This window comes from Tinamus guttatus, unplaced genomic scaffold (genome assembly GCF_059628265.1).
Source record: "Tinamus guttatus ecotype Peru unplaced genomic scaffold, ASM5962826v1 Tinamus_guttatus_pri_ptg000172l, whole genome shotgun sequence".
NCBI classification, from domain to species: Eukaryota; Metazoa; Chordata; class Aves; order Tinamiformes; family Tinamidae; genus Tinamus; species Tinamus guttatus.
Genome location: NW_028288706.1, coordinates 3,976,117 through 3,996,877, shown reverse-complemented (window position 1 = coordinate 3,996,877; position 20,761 = coordinate 3,976,117). Strand labels below are relative to the sequence as shown.

The 20,761-nt window shown below is 56.0% G+C and overlaps 1 protein-coding gene across 1 annotated transcript in view; it reads left to right on the top strand.

Moving 5' to 3' along the window:
* Nucleotides 1–3,706, top strand: part of DNAAF8 (dynein axonemal assembly factor 8) — an 84,698-nt gene extending 80,992 nt beyond the window's left edge. Inside the window, 2 exon segments of the mRNA XM_088523101.1 lie at nucleotides 1,044–1,113; nucleotides 3,503–3,706. Coding sequence (XP_088379227.1) covers nucleotides 1,044–1,113; nucleotides 3,503–3,580 — 148 coding nt within the window. The 3' untranslated portion in view covers nucleotides 3,581–3,706.
* Nucleotides 3,707–20,761: the final 17,055 nt, after the last annotated feature.

Here is a 20,761-nt window from a genome sequence, read left to right as displayed (position 1 = left end):
ATGGTTATTTGAGCTTTTCAAAAATAATGGCTTTATTTGAAGATGCTCATGAGATTGTTAGGACTTAATTGTATAGTGCATAGTCTTTAGGAGTTGGCATTGTACTGAACGCAGCAAGCAGGCATTGACTAAAGGGTACCTAGAGCCTGATCCGAGTATAGGCCAGGTCTCATACCTTCCTATTTTTTTGGAATGTAGTGCAATCAGAACAGAAGTCAAGTGATTAGGAACTTAGCTGGATATTACTCTGTCTGATGAAACATTCTTACCAAGTGATAATTGCCATCAGTGGGGAGTGATGTTATCCCTCAGAGGAAACTTATCTCTGGGTGCAAATTTGCAGTGGAAGGAAGTGTAGAAATCAAAAAAATGAACACAACAACATGTAAAATTCTGGAACTGTGCAAAAGCATTGAAGGGAAACCTGTTGCCAAACACAATACCTGCTTATGGGGGCAGGGAGCAGGGAGTGGTTTCTAAAGTATCTGGAGTGTTTTCAAGCCTAAGTCTCTGATTGTTGCAGAGTTAGTTGCAAAGGCAGTTTGGAGATTTGCATCTTGCCTTTTCGTTTCTCCTGAATACCTTTTGTGGTAAATTCATGTGTGACTTCTGTAAGCTTGAGAACGGTAAGAGCTAAACAAGGATGAGTGAAGCAGACCTGGTGGCTGAGGGCAGCTCAGAGCGCCCTGGTTTGTTTTGCAGGGAGAACCTACAGCTCATCCGTGTTGAGAAAACGGCTCTTGCACAGAGCTTAAATCTCTAGATGTAGGTAAATTTCCCACTGCCCCAGAGACCCGATTATGCAACAGGTCATTACTGTTTGTTTGAAGGCTTATATTTTAAGAATCCAAATCCATTTATACAAAGCTTTGTAAAACCCAGGATTTATCTGTGTAAAGAAGTTCAGTAACAGATGCATGCACATGGCCAGAGCTGCTGGCACAGAACATCACCCTCCTCAAAGCGAGGTCAGCTGCAGTCCCTGACAGCTTAGATGGCAAAAATAACAAATAACTCTTGCTTGCCTTTTTCTTTACCCCCAGCGTTTGTTGGCAGAAGCAGTCGGTCACGGACACTGTGCAGCATCTCCTCTATCCTCAGAACGAGAAGCAGGCAAGTAGAGAAGTTTATGGTGCAGATATATCTCATTTGTGCCTTAGTGATGAATGAAGCTTGTCAAAATAGGTTGTATTTTTAAAGAAAATTTCAACTGGTACAAGACAGAGGTGGTGCTTCATGGCAATTCCTAGCCTTGACTCAGACTGAGAGCTGAGCACATGATGGAAGTTGGGACCAAAAGTCAGGCAAACTGTGTCTTCCATATGGTACCAGGAGCACAATTTTGAATCAAAATATTTGGGGCTTTTGGTAAAGATTCAGTATTTTCCAAAGAAGTCAGTTACTTTTTTTTATGAAGATTCATCACATAGTAAAGTATTTGTGATATTTGTCAAAAAGAAGCAACAGAAAATATTCATTCAACCTGCAGTGCAAAGCTGGCACATATCGTGTGTTCTGGCAGTTGCCTTTCAGGAGCCCAAGTCCAAATGGAGGAGGAGAAATTAACGCACTACCTATTGCACTGCTGGGCTAGCTGAGTATTTTCTTAGGAGCTCATCTCAGAGAAGGAAAGGCTTTTGGTCACTTAATGGTAATAAAATACACTGTTTTTGAAACTCTAGCTGTAATCATCAAAGTACAAACCAAGCAAGAGACTTGGAGACAGGAGGCAGTGCCTGAAGAGTTAGGACGAGTGCGGGACGGAAGGTCCGCACGCACCATGTCGGGGCACCGCAGGCTGTCACAGCACTGCGCGTGCTGCTGCCAGGGTGCCAGTCTGTTGCCATGTAATGTGACAGGGCAGCAACTCTAGGCTGTCTTCTGACTGCTTTGAAAAGGACATTACATGTCTCTGGCTGACATAAAATCCCTTCTGCTTCATGGCTATGGGTAATTAATCTATCAGAAGGAGGTTATGATGCCTTCTGTGATAGACAGAGAAAAAGCAAGGATTTTGAGCCCCTCTTCTCCCTGCTCTTAGCAGCCTGGACCACTGTATCAAATCCCTCTGGCTTTGGTGGAAGCAGGGGCTATTCACAGCATCATGGTTTAGACCATCAGCCTAAGCCTGAGAGGAGAAAGTGACGCCTCACCATTTTGCACTCAAACCAGAAAACAGCTTCTGGGTGCTGCATTCCTCATTTGTTGGTTTCCAGAAGTGGAGTAGAAAGTAATGGGTCTTGTTCTCAAGTAGTACAAAGTTTTGCTCTGAAATTTGCTGTAAATTTAGAAATCCTAAAGCAAGATCTGAGGAGCAAACTCACCAGAGAATGACCATGCCTCGAAGGACGTCTGCAGAAACCATGTTTGATCCTATGGTCTTTGGCTAATGAGTTTATGAAATGTCAGCCAGGCTTTCCAGGTCAAAGTTAATGAGCAACAACATGATATCAGGCAAAGTTCAGCAGGGTTAAATGAACACAGATTTCAAATCCTCGTGGTTTGAGCATGGCCACAGCATTCACTGGTCTAGTCGAACCATGCAAGCGAACTGGAATTTCATACTTGCTCCCTGTGTGGTTTGGGATGAGACATTCGGATAGGAGCTCAGCTTCCCAAGCGTGGACTGTGTTAGTGCCCACGTGTCTGGGCTAGTTGTTTGGCCTCTCTTAAACCTTAATTTAGACTGTAGTAAGCACTTCTGCAGCTCATTTTATCTGCCCTATTTGAAATACCGTGTTAGGAGCAGGTGAATTCATACTCTTGAACTTTATTTCTGCATCTAGGGATCTCATATGCAGATCCCTCCACCGCAGTTGCCCAAAGTCTGCTGAAAAGACCTCACCTGCCCTCACAGATCCCTTAGCAGATCTGCATTTCCAGGAATCGTGAGGATTTTCTAGTGCTTATTCCTAAAGCTTGATTCCATGCAAGGAGAGTATGCCCAGTCTGTTGGGTTTTATCTCTAGAAAACTGATGTCTTCTCTGTTTAACAAAGCACAACAGACAGCTTTGTTGTTGGGAGGAGGGAAAGCTGAGATATCCCAGCTGAAAGAGAAACTCAGAGAGTAGCTGTGCTTCAGGAGGCACGTGAGATAACAGCGTTGCCAGGCTGTGCTGTGCTCAAACAGATGATACCGCAGGCCTGGGACATCCTGTGGCTGGATGGAGTTTCTCCTCACGTGCAGCTGAATGGGGGAAGGTGAGGCAGAAGCAGCCAAGGGGAGGGAGGCGCATTGGCACTTTGCAAGTTGTTTGTTTTCCTCTCTTCCTTGAAAATAAGAATCTTGAGAAAAGCCAAACAGTAATGTAATAACAGCAGCAAACATTTCTTAGCTGTAGGACCCTCATAGCCACCTCTGTGCTGGGACTTCTTCAATCCAGGGCACATCCTCACTGTGCTTGCAGTACACACAAGAAACCTGCCTGGGAAAGGAAGACGTTTGTCTGACATGCACAGAAATCACAGCTCTCTCCCAACGCCTTTCTTCTCTCCCCCTAGGCTGAAGAGCTGCTCTGTTGCCTTTTCGACTCCCTGACGTCTGACAGCATCCACTACATTGAGTCCCAGGATTGCTAGCCAAGGTGGCCTAGGTCCCCAAGCAGCTCATGGCTGGGTGCTGTTTTGGGTACCTCTGCAAATGCACGTGCTGGCAAGTCCCGGCCTCCGAGAGCATTCATACTTGTTCGTCATTAAATTGTCAAGCCTTGAATATGGTATTTGCATAAGGTGAATGAGGCTGCTGGGAGGAAGGTCAGTGCCCAAAGGCAAATCCTTCTGAACAGTAGCTGTGCTTTCTAGAGGAGTGCATCCAGCAGCATCTGTTTGTGTTGCATGGAACAATGTTGGGAGCACTCTCCGAGCTGGCAAAACTCCGTCCCTTTTCAAAAGAGGCAGAAACTGCCCAATACTTTCCAGTGTTGTTATAGTTCTGACCCTTCCTCAACCTGGCAGCAGTCCTGCCTCAATCTTTCCCTGTCTTCAAGCTACCTTGAAGTAGAGTTACGGGACTGTTGTTCTTGCTGTCAGCTGGGTGAGTGGTGGTGCGGGCACAGCAGTTCAGTGTCAGGACTGCATGTAGCCCCCCAAACCTCTGCTCCCCAGCACAGCTGTATCTAGGCAGAGGGCAGCTGGGCTTTATAGTGAGGCCAAATGTCCCATGAAAGGAAGCTTTAGGAATCACGTGCCCCTGACGAGGGTGAAGAGCTGCCCCGGTGCCGCAGGAGGTCACGGTCCCAGCAAGCAGGGTGAAGGGAAAGCCGCTCTGCTACCGCAGCTAAGTAGGCCATTTCCTGCACTTGGGGCACATTTCTGTCGTGCTTCTAAGCCTTGTAGAGCTTTGAAACAAATGCGAATTAAAAGGATCCACCCCCAGCACTTGGGGAATTCGTTCAGAAAACGAAAAATGTTGGAATGAAAAGCAGCCGGTTTGCAGCGGAAAGGCAAGGCTTGCTAAGCTACACGTGAGCAAGGGGCACACAGGGAGCAGAGCGGGATGGGGGCCGTGTGGCCACCAGTGCTTGTCTGGCTAAGCTGGGCTCTCACACCTGTAAAAACATGGGATCGCGGGGAGCTGCCCTGAGCTGCGTGGCCTTCATCCCGAGGCTGGGGGACTCTGCGCAAGGAGAGGATGCTCCGGAGGCTGTTACGCCCAGCAGTCAGCCTGGGGAATCGACATCCTGCATGGCCCAGTCTGCAGGAACAGAATAAAAATGGGGCAACACAGAGATGTTTACTTAAGCCACACAAGAGGCAGCTGGAGTGTCTTTAATTCCTATCTTAAAGTCTCACTAATTGATCTAACAAACCAGTGAGCCCTGCATGAAGCAGGGGAAACAATCATCCGCTGTTATTTCCAAAATGCCAGGATTCCTTAAATAACCAAACCAGCCTTTCCTTCCAGAGCACCGCGCTTCTCGCTGGAGAGCTGACAACCCAGAGCACCAGGGACCCTGCAAAAATCAATCCCGTCACCCGCCACCAGCTCCAGCATTGTGGAAGGGAGCTGCAGTTCACACGGTGCTTTCCCTGCAAACTGCCACAAGGCAGCCAGGATTAGCTAATCAGAGCTGAAGAGCCAATTAATGATTGCTAGAACTAGAAGAAAGGCAGATTTGATCGGAGATTGTCAGCTTTGCAGCTGGCTCCTACTTGCAAACAATTCATTTAGATTATGAAAGCAAGGAATTGAGTGCAAAACCCCCTACATTGTTTGCTTCCTAGAGAAAGAAAGGAAAAGAAATGGAATTTAGATTAAAAATTATGCAGAATAGTATTAATTCCCCACCCTCTTGTGCCTCCCCTCTTGCAGGAAAACCAGAGCTAATCAGAATTTAGCATTGTTCTACTGCCAGGGCTCCGAGCTGCCCTCAATGGAGGAGAGAGAAAATACAGTAGGTGGCATTTTGTGTTAACCCCTTATGGTCCTTAGGGAATGCAGCACCCTGGGCTGCTCCCTCATTTTCCTGACAGGCTCTGGCCTGATCGTCCTCATCCTCCAAAGGTGTAAGTGCCTCGGGGTACTAAGTGGCTTCACATCCCATGCGGAGCTGGTGATGCTGTGGCCCAGGACAGGCGGTACCAGGCACTTTGTTCTCCTTTGTTGAAGGACCACGTGCACCCTGGCAGCCCCAGAGACTGCACTGAGTTTGCGGCTGTGGGTGATGCTGGGAAGTGGATGGGACCCCCAAGGAGGCAGCAGTGCCCACAGCTGGTGCTCCAGGCAGCAATCCCTGCACAGAGGCTGTAGCCGTCCCCTGCAGTCCCGTGGGCTCCTCACATCAGAGCAAATCCGTGTCCCGAGGGATACAGAGGTGCTGAGAGCATCTCCATGAAGCGCTGGCAGAGCCACACTTATGTCACAGGTTTTCAAGTCACTACACTCCACTTCATGCCCAGGACTCGTTTAACTATTTGTTAGTTAGGCTTGGAAATCACCACCCTGCTGCCACGGACAGCAGCGGGACAGTGATACCAACCCTGCGAGCGGAGAGTGCGACTGCTTCCCTGTCAGCAGCAGATGAAGCTCACACATGATGTGGAGCCGCTCGCAGGCGGGAGCAGAGCTGGGGCCTGATCGCTCTCGCTGCTCCTCTGGCTCTGCCACGTCCCCGAGGAGCAGAGGAGCTCCCTGAGGAGCAGAGTTGCTCCCCTGGGAACTCTCCCCGAGGAGCGTCCTGTGCCCGGAGCCTCCCGCCCCGCTGGGTGCCCCGGCTAAGGGGGGTGCCAAGCGAGGTGGCCGATTCCTCCCCGCTGAGCCCTTTGCAGCCAAAGACGTGGAGTCAGCAGCTGCTCAGAGGTTTTGCAGATTGGCCCAACTGACTCTTCCAGTCCGCAAATTAAAATGACAAGGAAAAACATGAAATAACGCAAATAGCCTCAGAGCAAAATACCAAAATGTTTGGGTATTTTGAAGTCCCCCTCAGCCTTCTGCTGAGGTAAGAATGCGTGAAAATGTACAACACCTGCTGGAACTGAGGCAGCCCCTTAGAAACAGCATACCGGGTGGGTATTTTTTTTTTTTTTTTTTACATTTGCATTCACTCAGACAATAGCACTGCTCCAGCCCTACCACACAAGTCCCACTCAGTGCCAGGGAGAGCTCACATCACTGTTCAGACCTGCCGGCCTCCAAATTGCTGGCCAGCAAACAGGATTTCCTGCCCTCCCTGCGCACTGCACATGCATGGCTTAAACCTGGGCACTGGGTTTCATCCCGGGATGCCCACAAGTGGTGCGGGAGGCTGATGGGCCTGGTGAAGGAAGGGGGAGGCGTGGGCTGATGGTGGAACATCCCTGTTGGACTGGATAACCTTGGCCTGCAAAGCTCCCGTGCTCACAGATGTTTGCCTTGCTCTAGCTGGCTCAGCCCTAAGCCCCTTTCCCCTGGCAGACGACGGCTGCTGCTGGATTTCCAGGTATCTCTGGACGCAGAGGGCTTGTTGGGGCATCACATGGTGACCTGCCTGTCGCAGGAGCCACCCACGCTGGGTGTGAGTGAGGCAAGCAGCCAGGATGAGGGAATGGCAGAAGCGGCTGCTGGTTTCTGCTCGGGGGACAGAGGTGACACACGGTGCTGTGACCTCCCGCGACGTCTGTGCGTGTCTGCGCACAGCCATCGTGCCGTGCACATGGGAGGGTGGCCCTCAGGCCACAGGTGAGAAATGCAGGTGAGAAATGTGCCCTGTGCAGGGCAAGCTGCTGGCTGCTGTGTGGCTGTGCATGGCTTCATGCAGTGGTTGTCCTTGCTCCTGTAGTCAAGATTCCAGGGACCAGCAAATGCAACAAGTTAGTGCAACCCTGCAGCATGCTGAACATTTTATGTCTCTCCCACAGAAGTGCCACCCTTGGGATTTATAGAGCAGAGGAGCCACGGGCTGGAGCTGGGGAGATGGAAAGGCTCCAGCTGAATCTGCGAGGTCTCCAACAGTCTCTCCTCTTGCTCTTGGGGTCCCACCACCCTGCCCCACGATGGGAGATGCAGCAGGGTGAAGCCTGGGCTCATCCCTGCTTGCTGCCTCTGCACATGCTGTGCTTACACTGTGGCACGACAGCCGTGCGCTCGGCTTCGGCCTTGCTGGACAAAGCACCCACCTCCCTCTCATCTCTCCGCTGCGCGAGCCCAGGCCAAGCGCCACCACAGAGACACCTGCTCCACTCAGTGGGCAGTGGCCCCTCTTCATTCCTTGATCCCCATCTGGGGAGCCATCTCCCAGGCCCATCACAGCAGGAGCTGCTGATTAATTGGTACTTGGCAAAGCCCAGTTGACATGGGCTGGAGAAGCACAAAGGGCAATTTGTCTGCAAGGCTGCAAGCTTTGATAAAGCAGGGCTGGGATGACTCAGATGTGGGTAATTAAACTGGTTGAAACAGCCCATGGCTCTGTCAGAAACACCAGCTCAGTGCACTAGGAGCTCTCTGAACTGCTCTAAGTGGGTCAGGCAGGAGCCTGGTGCCAGCAGTGCCTGGCTCACCTCGCTGGGGTGTGGTGGCACAGGCACGTAAATAGAAAGAGATGGCAATGCCATCTCCAGGATGCTCCTGCTGGGCACTGTGTCCAAAGAACTGCTGGGTTTGTGTCTGCTAAAGCAGCCCCCCGGCTGTGCAGGAGCCAGGTCAGAGGAGGATCTGTGCCCTGGCATGAGCTTGGGGGCTGTCAGCATTGCAAACACAGGCTTGGCTTTGCTCTGAAGAGGGGCCACATCATCTCCTGTTGCACTTCTCCATCTGAGGTCCCAGGGAGCACACGAAACCATTGCAAGTGCTTGCAAACCCCAAAGCCATGCGAACAAGGGGGAAGATGTGTGCTGACAGCAAGCACTGGAGGATCAGCTAGGTTCTTCGTTCAAGCGCCAGCGAGGCCATTGTGGCACCTCTGCAAGGGATGGAGCTGGGATCATTTCTTGCAGCAGATGCTGTAACTGAAACGGTCTGGTGACACAGTCCAGGAGGGAGGCTCAGCCTTGTCTGGCCTCGGCTGGCGGTGCTGCAGGGAGCGCGGCAGCCCAGGGTGATGCAGGGTCTCAGCACAGCAGAGCACACTGAGGACTGTAAACGGGGTGACCCAGCTCCAGGCGAGCTCCACAAGGCAGGCTGGAGCACACCGTGGTTGTCACCCCCGGGATGTCATCCTGGGGACACCCAGCCCAACTCGCCTCATCCGCCCCAGCCGTGCCGTGTCCCCCCTCCCAGGCATACTGCCTTGTGCTGCTCCCGGGGTGCGAGTGCTGGCACGCAGGCAGTCACCTCCACTGCAGGGGCACCTGCAGCTGCTCCGTGTCAGCACCTCATTGCCCCGTCACACTTGGCAGAAATAGCCGCTCCTCTCCTCCCCGCCTCCCCTCCTCTCCTCCCTAGGGCTCAATGCTGCTTGGCAGCTCCTGCTCTCGCTCCAGCTTCCCCTTCGGCAGGGATCCAGTGTTGCTAAGGGCCACGCTGATGCAAATCCCACCGCTCCCAGCCCACCACAAGACAGATGGGATAAGCGCAGCCAGCGCAGCGATGCAGAGCCATGTGGCTGGGGTGAGGCAAGGCCACCTGGTCCCGCTGGTGGCTGGATCCATCTCCCATTTTCCCCTGTGCTGGCAAGCGCCCCTCGTCCTCGGGAAGGTGTCTGCATCTCCCTCTCCTGCAGAGCAAGCCAGAGGAGTCCGAGCACCCCAGCATCTGTCCCCGTATCCCCAGAGCTGGCCCCAGTTGCCCTGGTGACTCTGCAAACCAAGAGCTGATATTACCAGCCCTGCACCTGCTAGCTCTTGCCCTGGAGAAATGGGGCAGTGCCCGAAAAGGAGCAGGCTGGCAGTGCCCGGCCCTTGGTGGTGTTTGGGCTGCCCCAGTCTCCTGCGTGCTGTCACTGCAGCTTCAGGACACGAAGGCTTAGGTTTAAGCAGCCCTGCACGGTGTTTCTCTCATCACCAGAGTGAGACCTGCCAGTCAACACAGCCTCAAAGAGGCTGCAGAGGGGGCAGAGGAAGCCCCCAGGGCTGTGGACACAGCAGTTCTCCTCTGCCCAAGGATGACCCAGCCCATGTGCATGTGGCCGCTCCTGACGTGCCTTCCAGCACTTCACCAGGATCACAATGTTTTCCCAGTGTTGCGGGGAAGTGCTCTGGTGAGTGCAGGCTGCCTCCCCGCCATGGGGAGCCCCGGCCATCAGCAGCGGCGGCAGGAGAGCCTGGGGAGCAGCTGCCCTGGCCCCGCCGGGGCTCCCGCTGTGAGGCCGGCGCGAGGGCCCGGGGCGCCGCGGCTGGAGCTGCAGCCCCTGCGGGGCTCCTGGGGCGACCCCGTCGCGTACTCGGCCCCGCGGGGGAGGGGGGAGCGCGCGCTCTTGGCCAATCGCGTGCTGCCACCTGTCTCTAGCCAATCCCGCCGTTCTCTGCCTCTGTGGCCGGCCAATCGCGCGCCGCCGCCGCCCCCTCTCGGGACTATATAAGCCTTCAGGGCGGCGCACACCTTACTCTCGTGTGGGGCTGAGGGAACGGAGGGGCTCCGGTGCCGCCGGCGGGGGGCGGCGCTCGCCCCCCTCGCTCGGGGCGGTCGCCGCGAGGTGTGTTGGTGCGGAGGTGTCGGCAGGTGCATCTGGCTGTGCTTCAAGCCAGCCTGCAGCAGTCCTGTCTGTGGGGAAAGGGCCCCAGGTGGGCGCTGTGGAGAGTGTGTGCTGAGAGGCTGTGTCCTTCCTGCCTCCTCCGGAAATGCTTTGGGGAGGTGGCAGTGTCCCCTGCCTCCTGCTATGGGTGACGGGTGAGGTGGGGTGGTCCTGCTGTGAGCTTGGACCAAAGCCTCTGTCCACACTGGTTCAGCATGACCCGTATAGAGTTGCACCTTTCCGGGGGATGGGATGGTCCGCAGTCCTGTTTGCTTGAAGCAGGAGAGCTCAAGCAGTTTTGTGCTGCTTGAAGATGTGTGTGGAGCTTGCTGTTTCCTAGCTGCTGTGGCTCTTTTGATTTCTGTGCTCTTACTGAAAGAAAAGCCTTCTTCTGTAAGCAGCAAGCTTATGCATTGCTATTAGATGTATCCAGTGCAACACCTTGTTCTGGCCACTGTTGGCTGGCTCTGAGCTGAAGCATTTCATGTGCTATGGCAGCCTCTTGTTAACACTGTTGGTGCTGGTGTAACTGGATGCCTCAGTGAGAGGACCTACAGTGCCCTGGCTGCCCCGTTGGGCTGGAACCTCTTGAGCTCTCCTGTCTGACTTGGAAAGTGGGGGAGGGAAGCACAGCAGGGAGCCCGGCTGTCCCTGTGCATCTGCATCAGCTGAGCCTTCGCTCTCACCTGGCCTGCTAATTGGGGCCTGGGGAATGTGTTTAGCTGTGTTGCACAGCTGCAAGCGCTTTGTGTTTGCAAAACTCTTGCTGGGAGACGGTTGTTTCCATGCTCTGTGCACTGAGTTTGTATTTGGGGCTCAACCAACCGAGTGCTCAGGTTTACTGGGCTACTTGATGCTGTGCATGGTAGCGCTAATAATTTTTCAAAACAGAGTTGATAATGAAAGTCTGCCACAGTCATGGAGCCTGCGGGACTGGCCTGCAGTTCGGCTGGTCCTCCTCACTCCAAAATAAAGCAGAGAAAGTTGTAATGTGAACAGGTGGTTGCCAGGAGAGGCTGTGGGTTTCCTCCAGCTGAAACCTGGGGTGACTTACAGATGGGGCAGGTCCCTCTGTCTCCCAGTGTGTTTGTGTCACGCAGGCAGAGCGGAGCTGCCCAGCGTCCTTGTGCTCGGCTGTCCCAGCGAGCCGGATCTGCAGCTGTGGCCGCCTGGAGACGGGCACAGCCCAGAGGAGCGAGGGGTCTGTTGGAAACCACCTGCCCCTCCTCCCCTGGGGGCTGCTCTAGGGTGCCCCATGCTGGAGGGTGCTGCTGCAGCCCGGGTGCTGCTGCAGCCCTGGCGCTGGGGAAGGCCCGGGGCTCCTCCCTGGGCTTTGCCATTTGTGCGGAGGCCAAGGCGGTGCAGAGGTCCTCTAGCCGCTGCTGGCTAATGCCAGCTTGCTGGGCCGGCTGCCAGCTCTCTGGTGGGGTTGTGGGGTGGCAGCCAAGGGCTGCTCCGGCCGGCTGGGGGAATGAGGCCAGACACAGTGGCCCTGTGACCTAGTCTACCCCAGGGCTAATCGCTGCTGTGAGGATGTCCTGGGAGCTGCTCCTGGCCTGCTGCAGAGCAGGGGCAGGGCAAGACACCTGCATGGCCTGAGCAGGCTTGGGCATGTGCTTGGATGCACCGTGCGCTCTGGGGCGGAGGAGATGGGCGCGGGGAGCTTTTTCTTTGCAGAAGGCTGTCTCTGGGTGGGCTGCATGCAGTGTCAGCCCCCCATCCTGGGGGCCGCGGCGGGGAGGTACTTGTAGGGATGTCCCTAGCCCTGTCGGGCAGGGAGCTGTTACGACTGCAGAAAGCCCAAGGCCCCTTGTTTCTGCCAGTAGGAATGAGGAGTCCTATCTGAAGCTGTTGCTGAGGCTGGAGGGAGATTCCCTGCTGTTGTCACCCCACATGTTTGTGGCTTCGTGAGTCACCTAATCTTGCTCCACCTTGACCTTTTGATTCCCTCAAGTTCCCCTTTGCAGGCCAGCAGTATCGGGGATGGTGGAAGGAACTCAGTTCTGTACCTGAGAGACTGCTGCATGTCGTGTGTTGGCCACTTCTGGCTGTGGGCTGGGGCTTATGAGAGAGGAAGGTCATGGCTGTGCAGCCCCCTGTCCTGCTGCTTGGGCTGCTGCTACGGCAGCCTTGGCTCCCCTCTGTGCTCACCCTGCCAGTCCCCTTCTGCAGGCCACCTTAGCTGTGTGTGTGCTAGCTCCAGGCATTGCACGGCTGCCTGAAGCCTTCTGGGACAACTGTGTAACTGGGGTGGAAAATCCCAGCTGGGCTGAGCCCTCTGCATTTTGCTTCCTTCAGTGAGGTTGTGGGTGCTGAGCTCATGTGGCTGCACCTCCTGCCACCATGTCCTCTACTCCGCGTAGAATAGAGCTTTTCCCTCCCTGGGTTGAGGTGGGAGGTCTCAGCACGTTTTGCCCTGCTGTTGAACAGGCAGCTGCTAATGTGCTAATTAAGAGTGCTGGTTGTACAAAGATGCCAGTGCTCTGCCAAGGGCATCAATCCATCATGTTCATATTCAGGTCTCCTGGAAATGACAGCTATGAGAGGCAGTGGCTCTGCCAGCTCTCTCCTTTGGGCCTGGGGTTTCACCCTGTGGCCCTGCCCTAGGCACTCGGTCTGGCCATGCATCCTCCTGTCATCTCCACATCGCATGTGTCTTTGGGCTGAAACAGCTGGTCCGTGTCAGCTGATACAGCACGTGGGTGTTCCCATGTCCTTGCAGGTTGTATCAAGGTTGTACCTGCAGGAGGAGCTCCTGGGAGATGCTTCCTCTCTCCCCTGGTTGCCTCGTGTTGCCCAGCAGGTCCTGTCTTCACCTCTTACCCTTGGCTGGCTCCCAAGGCACCTTCTGAGTCTGCAGCAGGCTGGGCATTGCGCCTCCCAGCCGGGGAACGTAAAGATGCCAGGGCTAGTGGAGAAGTGCTTCTAAATCAAACTGAATTGTCCCCTCTAAGGTGACTAGAGGGATAAGGCTGTATCCTGACTCACCTGTAACCTTTTATTTGAAGTTTTCCTTAAAATGGGGTATCTCAGGGCTACAAGATGATTAACATCCATTTTCAAGCGTGTTCCAGGCATGTTCTAGATGTCCTTAAATGCCTTGAGTGTTATAGATGGCTTACAAGTTGTGCTCCATTAGTAGTTGATTCACTGTTTATTAAAGCCTCTATTAATCTTGTATTAATGCTTTTCAAATGAGACCTTTCTGGAGGTGTAACAGCTTCTGAGACAAGCTTAATTTCTTGCTGCTGCTGCTGTCAGGGAGGGTTTAGTTCAGGATCTTGTAAAGCTGGGAGCTGCTGAGGGCTTTGATAAGCGGCGCCGCCGTGCCGTGCCGCGGCCCGCGGTCTCGCGAGGCCGCAGGAAGCTGGAACCGCCTCTGGATGCTCTAATTAGCACCGAGGTAGCGCTGTTCCCCCGAGGCCCCGGGCGGTTTGACCGCCTTTGTTCCTGCCCCGAGCCTCGGCCGAGCGCTCTGAGCGCAGAGCCGCGGGGTGACTGCAGGAGCTGTGTCTTGTTAGCGCTGCCCGGCGGGTTGTAAACCCCAGAGGGCTTTGAGCAAGAGTGCCTGGCACTTTCTGTCCCTGCAATCCCAAAACACATCCACTACCCTTTTTTCCTCCCTCCGGAAAGCATTGCCGCTGCTGTTGCTGTGTTCCAACTGCAGCAATAGACCATTCTGAGGACGTTTCATGCAGTGTTCTGGGAAGCAGCTAACCTGGAGCGTGGCACAGTTCTTTGGTTGGCGCTGTTAGAGAGCTGTGTATGGCCATCCTGAGTGCTGATCGGGGTCAGCTGGGACACCGGGGAGCACAATCCTGCAGGGCTGGTGTGTGGCAGTGCCGGGCATGGGCTGAAACGGGCCCCTGGCTGTGGGGCTGGGGTGAGGGGTGGGTGTTGGAGGGGCTGATGTGCAGCTTGGGTGGCAGCAGGGAGAGATTCCCGCGCACCTCCTGATGTGCCAGTGGCAGCCTGAGCTCCGCGGGGAGGCGGGATGGCCGCGCGAGCCCAAAGGTGCCCTGGGGACAGGCTGGGGCTCGGGGGGTCCTGGCAGTGCTGATGACCGTGCAGGCGGGAATCTTGCATCCTTCCGGAGCAGCAGTTGTCATGGCAACGCACGGTGAAGGCTGATGGGGAGGGAGCGTGCCGGGAGCAGCGCCGTGGCCAGCCGTGCACCGCGGCCGCGAGCCCTCCTGCTCCCAGCCCTCCCTCCAAAGCAGGGAAGACGACCTGCTTTCCAGCACGAGGGACCTGGGGAAAATGATGGATTTTCCATGGAAAGAAGTGTCTTGGTACAAAAGGGTGCATAGAAACCAGTTTGGTGTCTGAAAAGCTGTTGAGCAGGGGCGCACTTGGCTTGCTCTGTCCGTGAGTTGGGGACCTTTGCCACACATGGCACTTTCAGTGACTTTGCCGCTATGGAATCAATCATAAACAAGCTGTTTGTGTGAATGTGACTAGATCTGTCACACATGGCTGTGATCACCACCCCTGCTCTGTCACTAGCTGTGGCTCTGCCACCCTCCCTATCTCAAAGGACAGGGCTGGTTGTTTTCCGCCCCTCAGGATGTTTCTTGCTGCCTGGCTCGGGCAGCCTGTCCCTGCAAGGGCCCTTTGTGCCCATCAGCCTTTGACTGACGTGTGACTGACATCTCCCCTGGGGCTGGAGGCTCAAACAGCAAAGAGGGCCCTGCAGAAGAGAAAGGCTCCATGGCAGACAAGGGCAAGCAGGGGACAGGCCCGAGCTGCCCCCTCCTTGGGGGGACTGCACAGTCAAGGGCCTTGTGACGCTCCACCTGCTTACGAGCCCTGCCCGCGCCAACGGCCGGCATGGGGTAGTGTTGAGCACCGTGGAGGTTGTGCCGTGGAGCTCCCGAGGCCCCACATGTGTCAGTAATGGAGCAAATACTCAAGGTGGAGTGTTTGAATCCGGGTGGCAGGGCAAGCTGTGAGGAGAGCCTCCCACGGAGAGCACCACTGCAGCTGCCACCTGCCTTGTTTGTGCGCTTTAAGACATGTCTCCTGGAGCCTTGTTGTGGATCTCATCACCTGTGACTTCCCCTGTGTTGCTGCTTGGTCATCTCTTGTGCTTGCAGGAGGTGGGTGCCCGACCAGTTGCGATTACCTGCTTGAGCTGCTGGTTGTTTGGGTCATTCCGTGTTCCATGTTTCAGCCTGTCAGATTTGGTTTCAGAACTGGGTAGCACATGAGTCATATTTATTTCAAACTCCTGTCTCCTCAGCTTGGTGCCATCACTATTTTTGGAAACTCTTGAAAGCATATCAGCTATAAGAAGCATATTTAATGAATAATCTTGCAACACCAGCCTTGCTTCCCCCGATGTCTCAGTGCAGCTTTGCACAGCGGCTTCTAAACCGCATCTTCGAGGCTTCCCATGGCCCTGCTATCTGTGCCAGGAGCCACTCGCAGCCTGGACCCCTGCTCTGCATCCGCTGTCTCTGCATTGCCCTAGTGTGCGTTGGACACACATGTTCCTCGGGACTCATCTCCCAGAACGGCAGCAGCCAAACAGCATCCACATGAATCATCTGGGATTTGAGGCGTCATCTTGATGGCAAAATATTTCCTTTTAAAGGGTGATTTTTTTTTCCTTTTCTCTTTTTGGCTTGCTGCAGAACCTCACACCATCTCAGTATTGATCATTTGTGCTCCAGATGGACAGATCATTTGCAGTTATTTTTACTCACAACTTCCAGGATTTTAGCTAGGGCTATTGTGGCTCGCTTAGCATCTCTGAGCAAACCCTGGCAAAACACTGCTAAGCTCCAGAACCGGAGGTGTGAGGAGGTCTGTGCTCAAAATCGCAAGCAGGGGGGTTACAACAGGCCCTTCAGATCTACGAGTTCATGAATTGCCTGGACTGCAATCTCTTGGTGCACGTGCAGGGTGGATATCACCTTGGAGGAGAGTCGCTTGGGTTGCCAGTGTCACACAGCAGGTGAAGGTGTCAGTTTTAAGGATTCCCAGTTGTCTGGATCTGTCACAGCCTGGTCATCTCCCAGAGCGATGGTGTTTTTGCATCTGGCAAACTGCCTCTTCCCCTGGCCCTCCTAATACTTTGAAGATCTTTTTGAATCTATTAATTTTCTTTTAACAAAGTGTCTGTGCTGTTCATCCATCACTTGATGGCTGCCCAAGGTCAACAGCCTTGGATTGCCTTCTCTTACCTTACTTCGTCACTGCTCTTTTAAAATCTCATGATACTTCTTGTGGGGCACGTGTGCCGCTGCCACAAGAACACGTCTGGCGGGCTGTGTTTATGCCCTTCCCACACCCCGTGCTCAGCACACTGTGGTGTTGCATGGTCTGAAAAGGAGCTGGTCATCCATTTGCTATCCCAGGCTTCCACAGTGCCCAAGGGCAGGTTTCCCAGGATGTGCCCTGCTCCCCATAGAGCTGGAGCAGGGCACAGGGAGCTGGGCTGTGGCTGGGGAAGCAAAGGGGGAGGCAGCAGTGTCCCTGCACAGCGGGTGGCAGCCCGCGCACTGTGTCCCTGCTGTCTCCCTTTCCGTGTGTGCAGGGTCTGAGCGGTCACTCCCCACCCGGCTCCTCTCCGTCCAGCCCCTGCTCTCTCATCTCTGACCATCTCTGTGGAATTTCACCTGCTGACTTCAGTTTCCCTTCCTGATCTTCCCCTTGTGGATCTCTGCTCCTTGCCTGCAGGAGCAGTCAGAGGTACCGGGGCTGCCACGTTCCTGGCCAGACGCGGGAGCGAACAGCAGCAGGCGGCAGCGCGGTGCGGGCTGCTCCCCGGCGCTGCCCCCAGCCTCGTGTTTGCCGCGGGTCTGGAATGTTTCACGTGGATAGAAGCAGCCCTTGTCTTCCTGGCGCTGGCTGGTTCTCAGCATCGCTGACCTTGCCGAGATAAAATTAGACATTTCATTTTGAATTAAAGACAGTTCAGCTGAAAGAAATCCAAGCGTTTTATTTCAGAAACATCAAATCACAGCGTTTCCTTTTTTGTCTGTGATTCAGGAGGGAGAAGGTTCTGCCAACCAGAGCCGGGTGACAATGACATTGATTTCTTAGACCTTTTGGCAGGGCCAAATCTGTATTTTTAGCTGGGAAAGTCACGTGTCGAAGAAATGCTTTCCCTACCCTGATGAGAAGAGGATTGAAAGGAAGGAGACTGGAACCTTTGCTGTTGAAGCGAGCTGCTGAGCAGGATGCGCTGCTCCCTGCAGCAAGGCGGGCGCTCCCTTCCCTGCTTCCCGGTTCCCCGCTGCCGGCTCCAGGCTCTGGGCAGCGGTGGCATCTCCGGGCCTGCTGCTGGCTGGCATCGTGCGGGGGGCGAGTGCATGACAAAGGGGAGGCTGCAGAGGCCCTGGGGGCCCCGTCCTTTCCTGGGCCGTGGTGGCCACCAGGCCCTGGTGCTCCCCAGGGCTGAGAGCACCCGCAGGGCCGCTCGGCCGGCCCCTCTGCTGTCTCTGCGGTCACTCATCTGCCGGGGCAGCACTGCCTTCATCTCTCCTTTTCTGCCTCCTCCTCACTCTCCCCCACCCTGCTCTCATTTCCCCAAGAAGGCTTTAATGAAATCTGCCCTTAATTAAATCCACATTCATTTGCATAATTACCAGGAAATTGAAATTAGCCTGCAGACGTGGCTGGCATACGTTTGGTTCGAAGCAGTCGGGCTCGTTTGGAGGAGGGGGCTGGGTGCCCCCAGAGGGCTCCTTCCCCAGCCCTGGGTGCCCTCGGTGCCAGCTGCCATTCCCGCTGCCTGCCTGGGTCTGCTCCACGTTCCCGTTGTTCTGGCCAGGGCTGCTTAGCGCTCCCCTGACCCGGCACCGCTCAGTGGTGGCGGTTCACCCTGCGGGGCACTCGTGGGGTGGTTGGGACAGGACTGGTGGTGTTCGGTGGTGGTGACAGTCCCCCCATTGAGCCTTTGCTCACCAGACCCAGCCCTGCCCAGCAGGGTGCCCAGCGTGGCCCCGTGTCCCCAGGAACCCCAGCAAGAGCCTGGAGCGAGGCCCAGCCTCGGTTTCCCCGCGTGGGCATGGGGTGCCTGGCACAGCTGGGACCACCTCACGGGGGCCAAGGTGCAAACCCCAAATGTCCAACGTCTTCAGGCACCTCGGATTGCGCCAAGGAACACATCGGAGCAGCTTTTCCTGGAAAGAGATCCCAGCTTTCTCAAGCGAGGGCTGTGCTTTAAGCAAACAATTCCCACCCTGGAGAAGCACCACTGAGTTTGCAACACGAGCACCGCTTTTGTTTTATTTTTATTTTTAAAAAAAAAGTCTTCACTGCCATGGAGGTTTTTTTTTTGCTTTTATAATACTTTTTGTCATTTTTGTCTTTTTTTCACATTTTTAGTCTTTTTTTTTTTTTCCTTTTCAACAGTGACAAACTGAGGTAACGTCTGTGACACTACAACCTCTCCTACAGGAAGAAGGTCCAAAACCCGACAGCCGAGGGGATATAAAATAAACACCCGACAACCTACCAACACAGCGACCTCAACGGGAACAAAAATCACACCCACGCACACACCCCTGTAAGGGACAAACTGACCAGGAAAGTAAAAACAAACCCTCCTAGGTGGTGGTTGGGATTCCTTATCTACATTATTGCACGAAAGATCGAGGACATCGAGGGACCTAAGGCAAAAAGGAGAAAGATCGCGCCTAACATCTCTAAGTCTGTGCAGTGCTACTTCTAAAAAAAAAAAAAAAAAGACCTCAGCCCTGGCACCCCAGAGCTGGACGGGTGACACCGCGGGGTGGGCACGGCGGGACGGGCGGGAGGTGGCGGCGCCGCGGGGCTGCCGGGCGGGAGCTGCGCGCCGGCCTCTGGCCGAGTCCCTGACAGCGGCTGTGCGGCCGGGCGGGCCCCCGGCGGCGTCTGCCCTGTAAACTGCTGTTGTTCTGAGTAGCGGTATAGCCCTTTGTGCGGGAATTCGGGGGTCCGGAGGGAGCGGGGGGCTGGACGTGGTGGGGGGCCCGCAATGTGCCCGGCAGAGGGGGGAGCCCGCGGCACCCCGGCCGCTTGTGTTCTGCCCTGGCCTCGCCGTGGGGCCTGCAGGCAGCCCGGGGCCTCATGAAGGCCCGTCCTCGCTCGGGCGGCCCCAGGGTGCTGGGCAGTACCTGCCTGTGCCCGGGCAGCCCCGAGGCAGGAGGGAGGCTCGTGCCAAGCCCACGGCATCGCTGTTAGGGGGCCGCCAGCAGCTCCTGCCAGGGCAGCCCCTGCCTCGGGCAGCCTGGTGACAAACCTGCCTTGGGGCTGTTCTGCCTCCCTGCACCCGGGCAGCCTCCGCCAGCCCCCTGCGTGGGGAGGGGTGAGGGTGTGGGGAGATGGGGACAGCTCAGGGGGACACAGAGGTCCTTTGGGAGGCTGCTCAGAGCCCCCTCCCTGCCCCTCAGTTGTGCAGGAGCTCCAGGGCCTCTCATCGCTGTCCACACCAATGGCTGCAAATCCATGCAGGGCGTCGCGGCTCGGACCCCATCCTGCACGGAGACGCACGCACGCCAGCCTGGCAGCGCCCTGGCCTATGGCCACCACCAAAGCAGGGCCAGCAGCTCCGGGCTTGGCTGCCAGCCTCGGCCATGCTGAGCTCCGTGCGAGACCTGGCACCCCGTGGGGGCCGTGCTGCTGCAGCCCTTGTCACGGGGTGGCCACCCCAGCGTCCCGCTGCCACCAGCAGAAACCCCCTGAGCTCCTCCAGCTGCGAGGAGCCCCCGGGTGCCAGCGCGGCGGCGCCTGGGCCCTCTGCCTGCCGCCATCCCTGCTCTGCGGCTGGCTCTCCCGTGGGAGCGGGGCACGGTGCACAGTGAGGTGCCAGCTGGGTGCAGCTGGCCTGACGCACAAAGACACACAACACAGTGACGCTTGCTACATCAATGGCTGCCAGCACTCGGCCTCCCGCGCAGGGAGCCAGCCCGGGCCGAGGGGGGCCGGGGCCGCCGGCCCAGGCGCTACCACAGCCAGGCTCAGCGCCTGCCTCGTCCCCCTGAGCCAGGGCGGCGGCCAGCGGCAGGGCTAGGACCCGCGCATGCTCCAGCCTCTCCAAAGGCCTCCTCCACGCGTGGGGGTCATCAGCCTTCCATGGCGCCCGGCACTCGCGAGCCTGTGCAGCGCCATGGCACGGCCTGCCCCTGCGCAGGGCCTGCCCGCTCTGCGGGTGGCAGCAAGGGCAGGGCTCCCTCGCGGGGGTGCCAGCGCCGGCACCCCCATTCCTTCCTCCGCCCCAGCTCACCTGCCCTGCGCGTTAGTGTTATTGTTATTACTATTATTACTATGACTACGTGGTGAGCCCCCACACGCTGCGGGGAAGAGCTCAGCGCGGGAGGGCCGCGGCCTTCCTGCCCGCCAGGACACCGGAGAGGCTGGTGTCCTCCCCAGCCGGGCTCCCAGCACCGCCTTCGCTGCCCAAGGCCTGGCCTCCCCCGCAGCGGGGAGAGATCAGCATCCTCGGTGCTGCCGAGTGCAACCAGTTTTGCCTTTTTTTTCTCTTTTTTTTTTTCCTTTTTTTTTCTTTTTTTTTTTTTTTTTGCTTTGAGTGACACGAATTCCAGTCCCTCTTCCTACCGTAACCAAAAATAAAACCCTGGGCTCTCCCTCTGCCTGCGGGGCAGGCGAAGGGATGGGCTGACACCACACGCGCAGGCCGCCCGCAGCGGAGCGGAGCCGCACGGGGAGGGAGCCACGAGCCGCC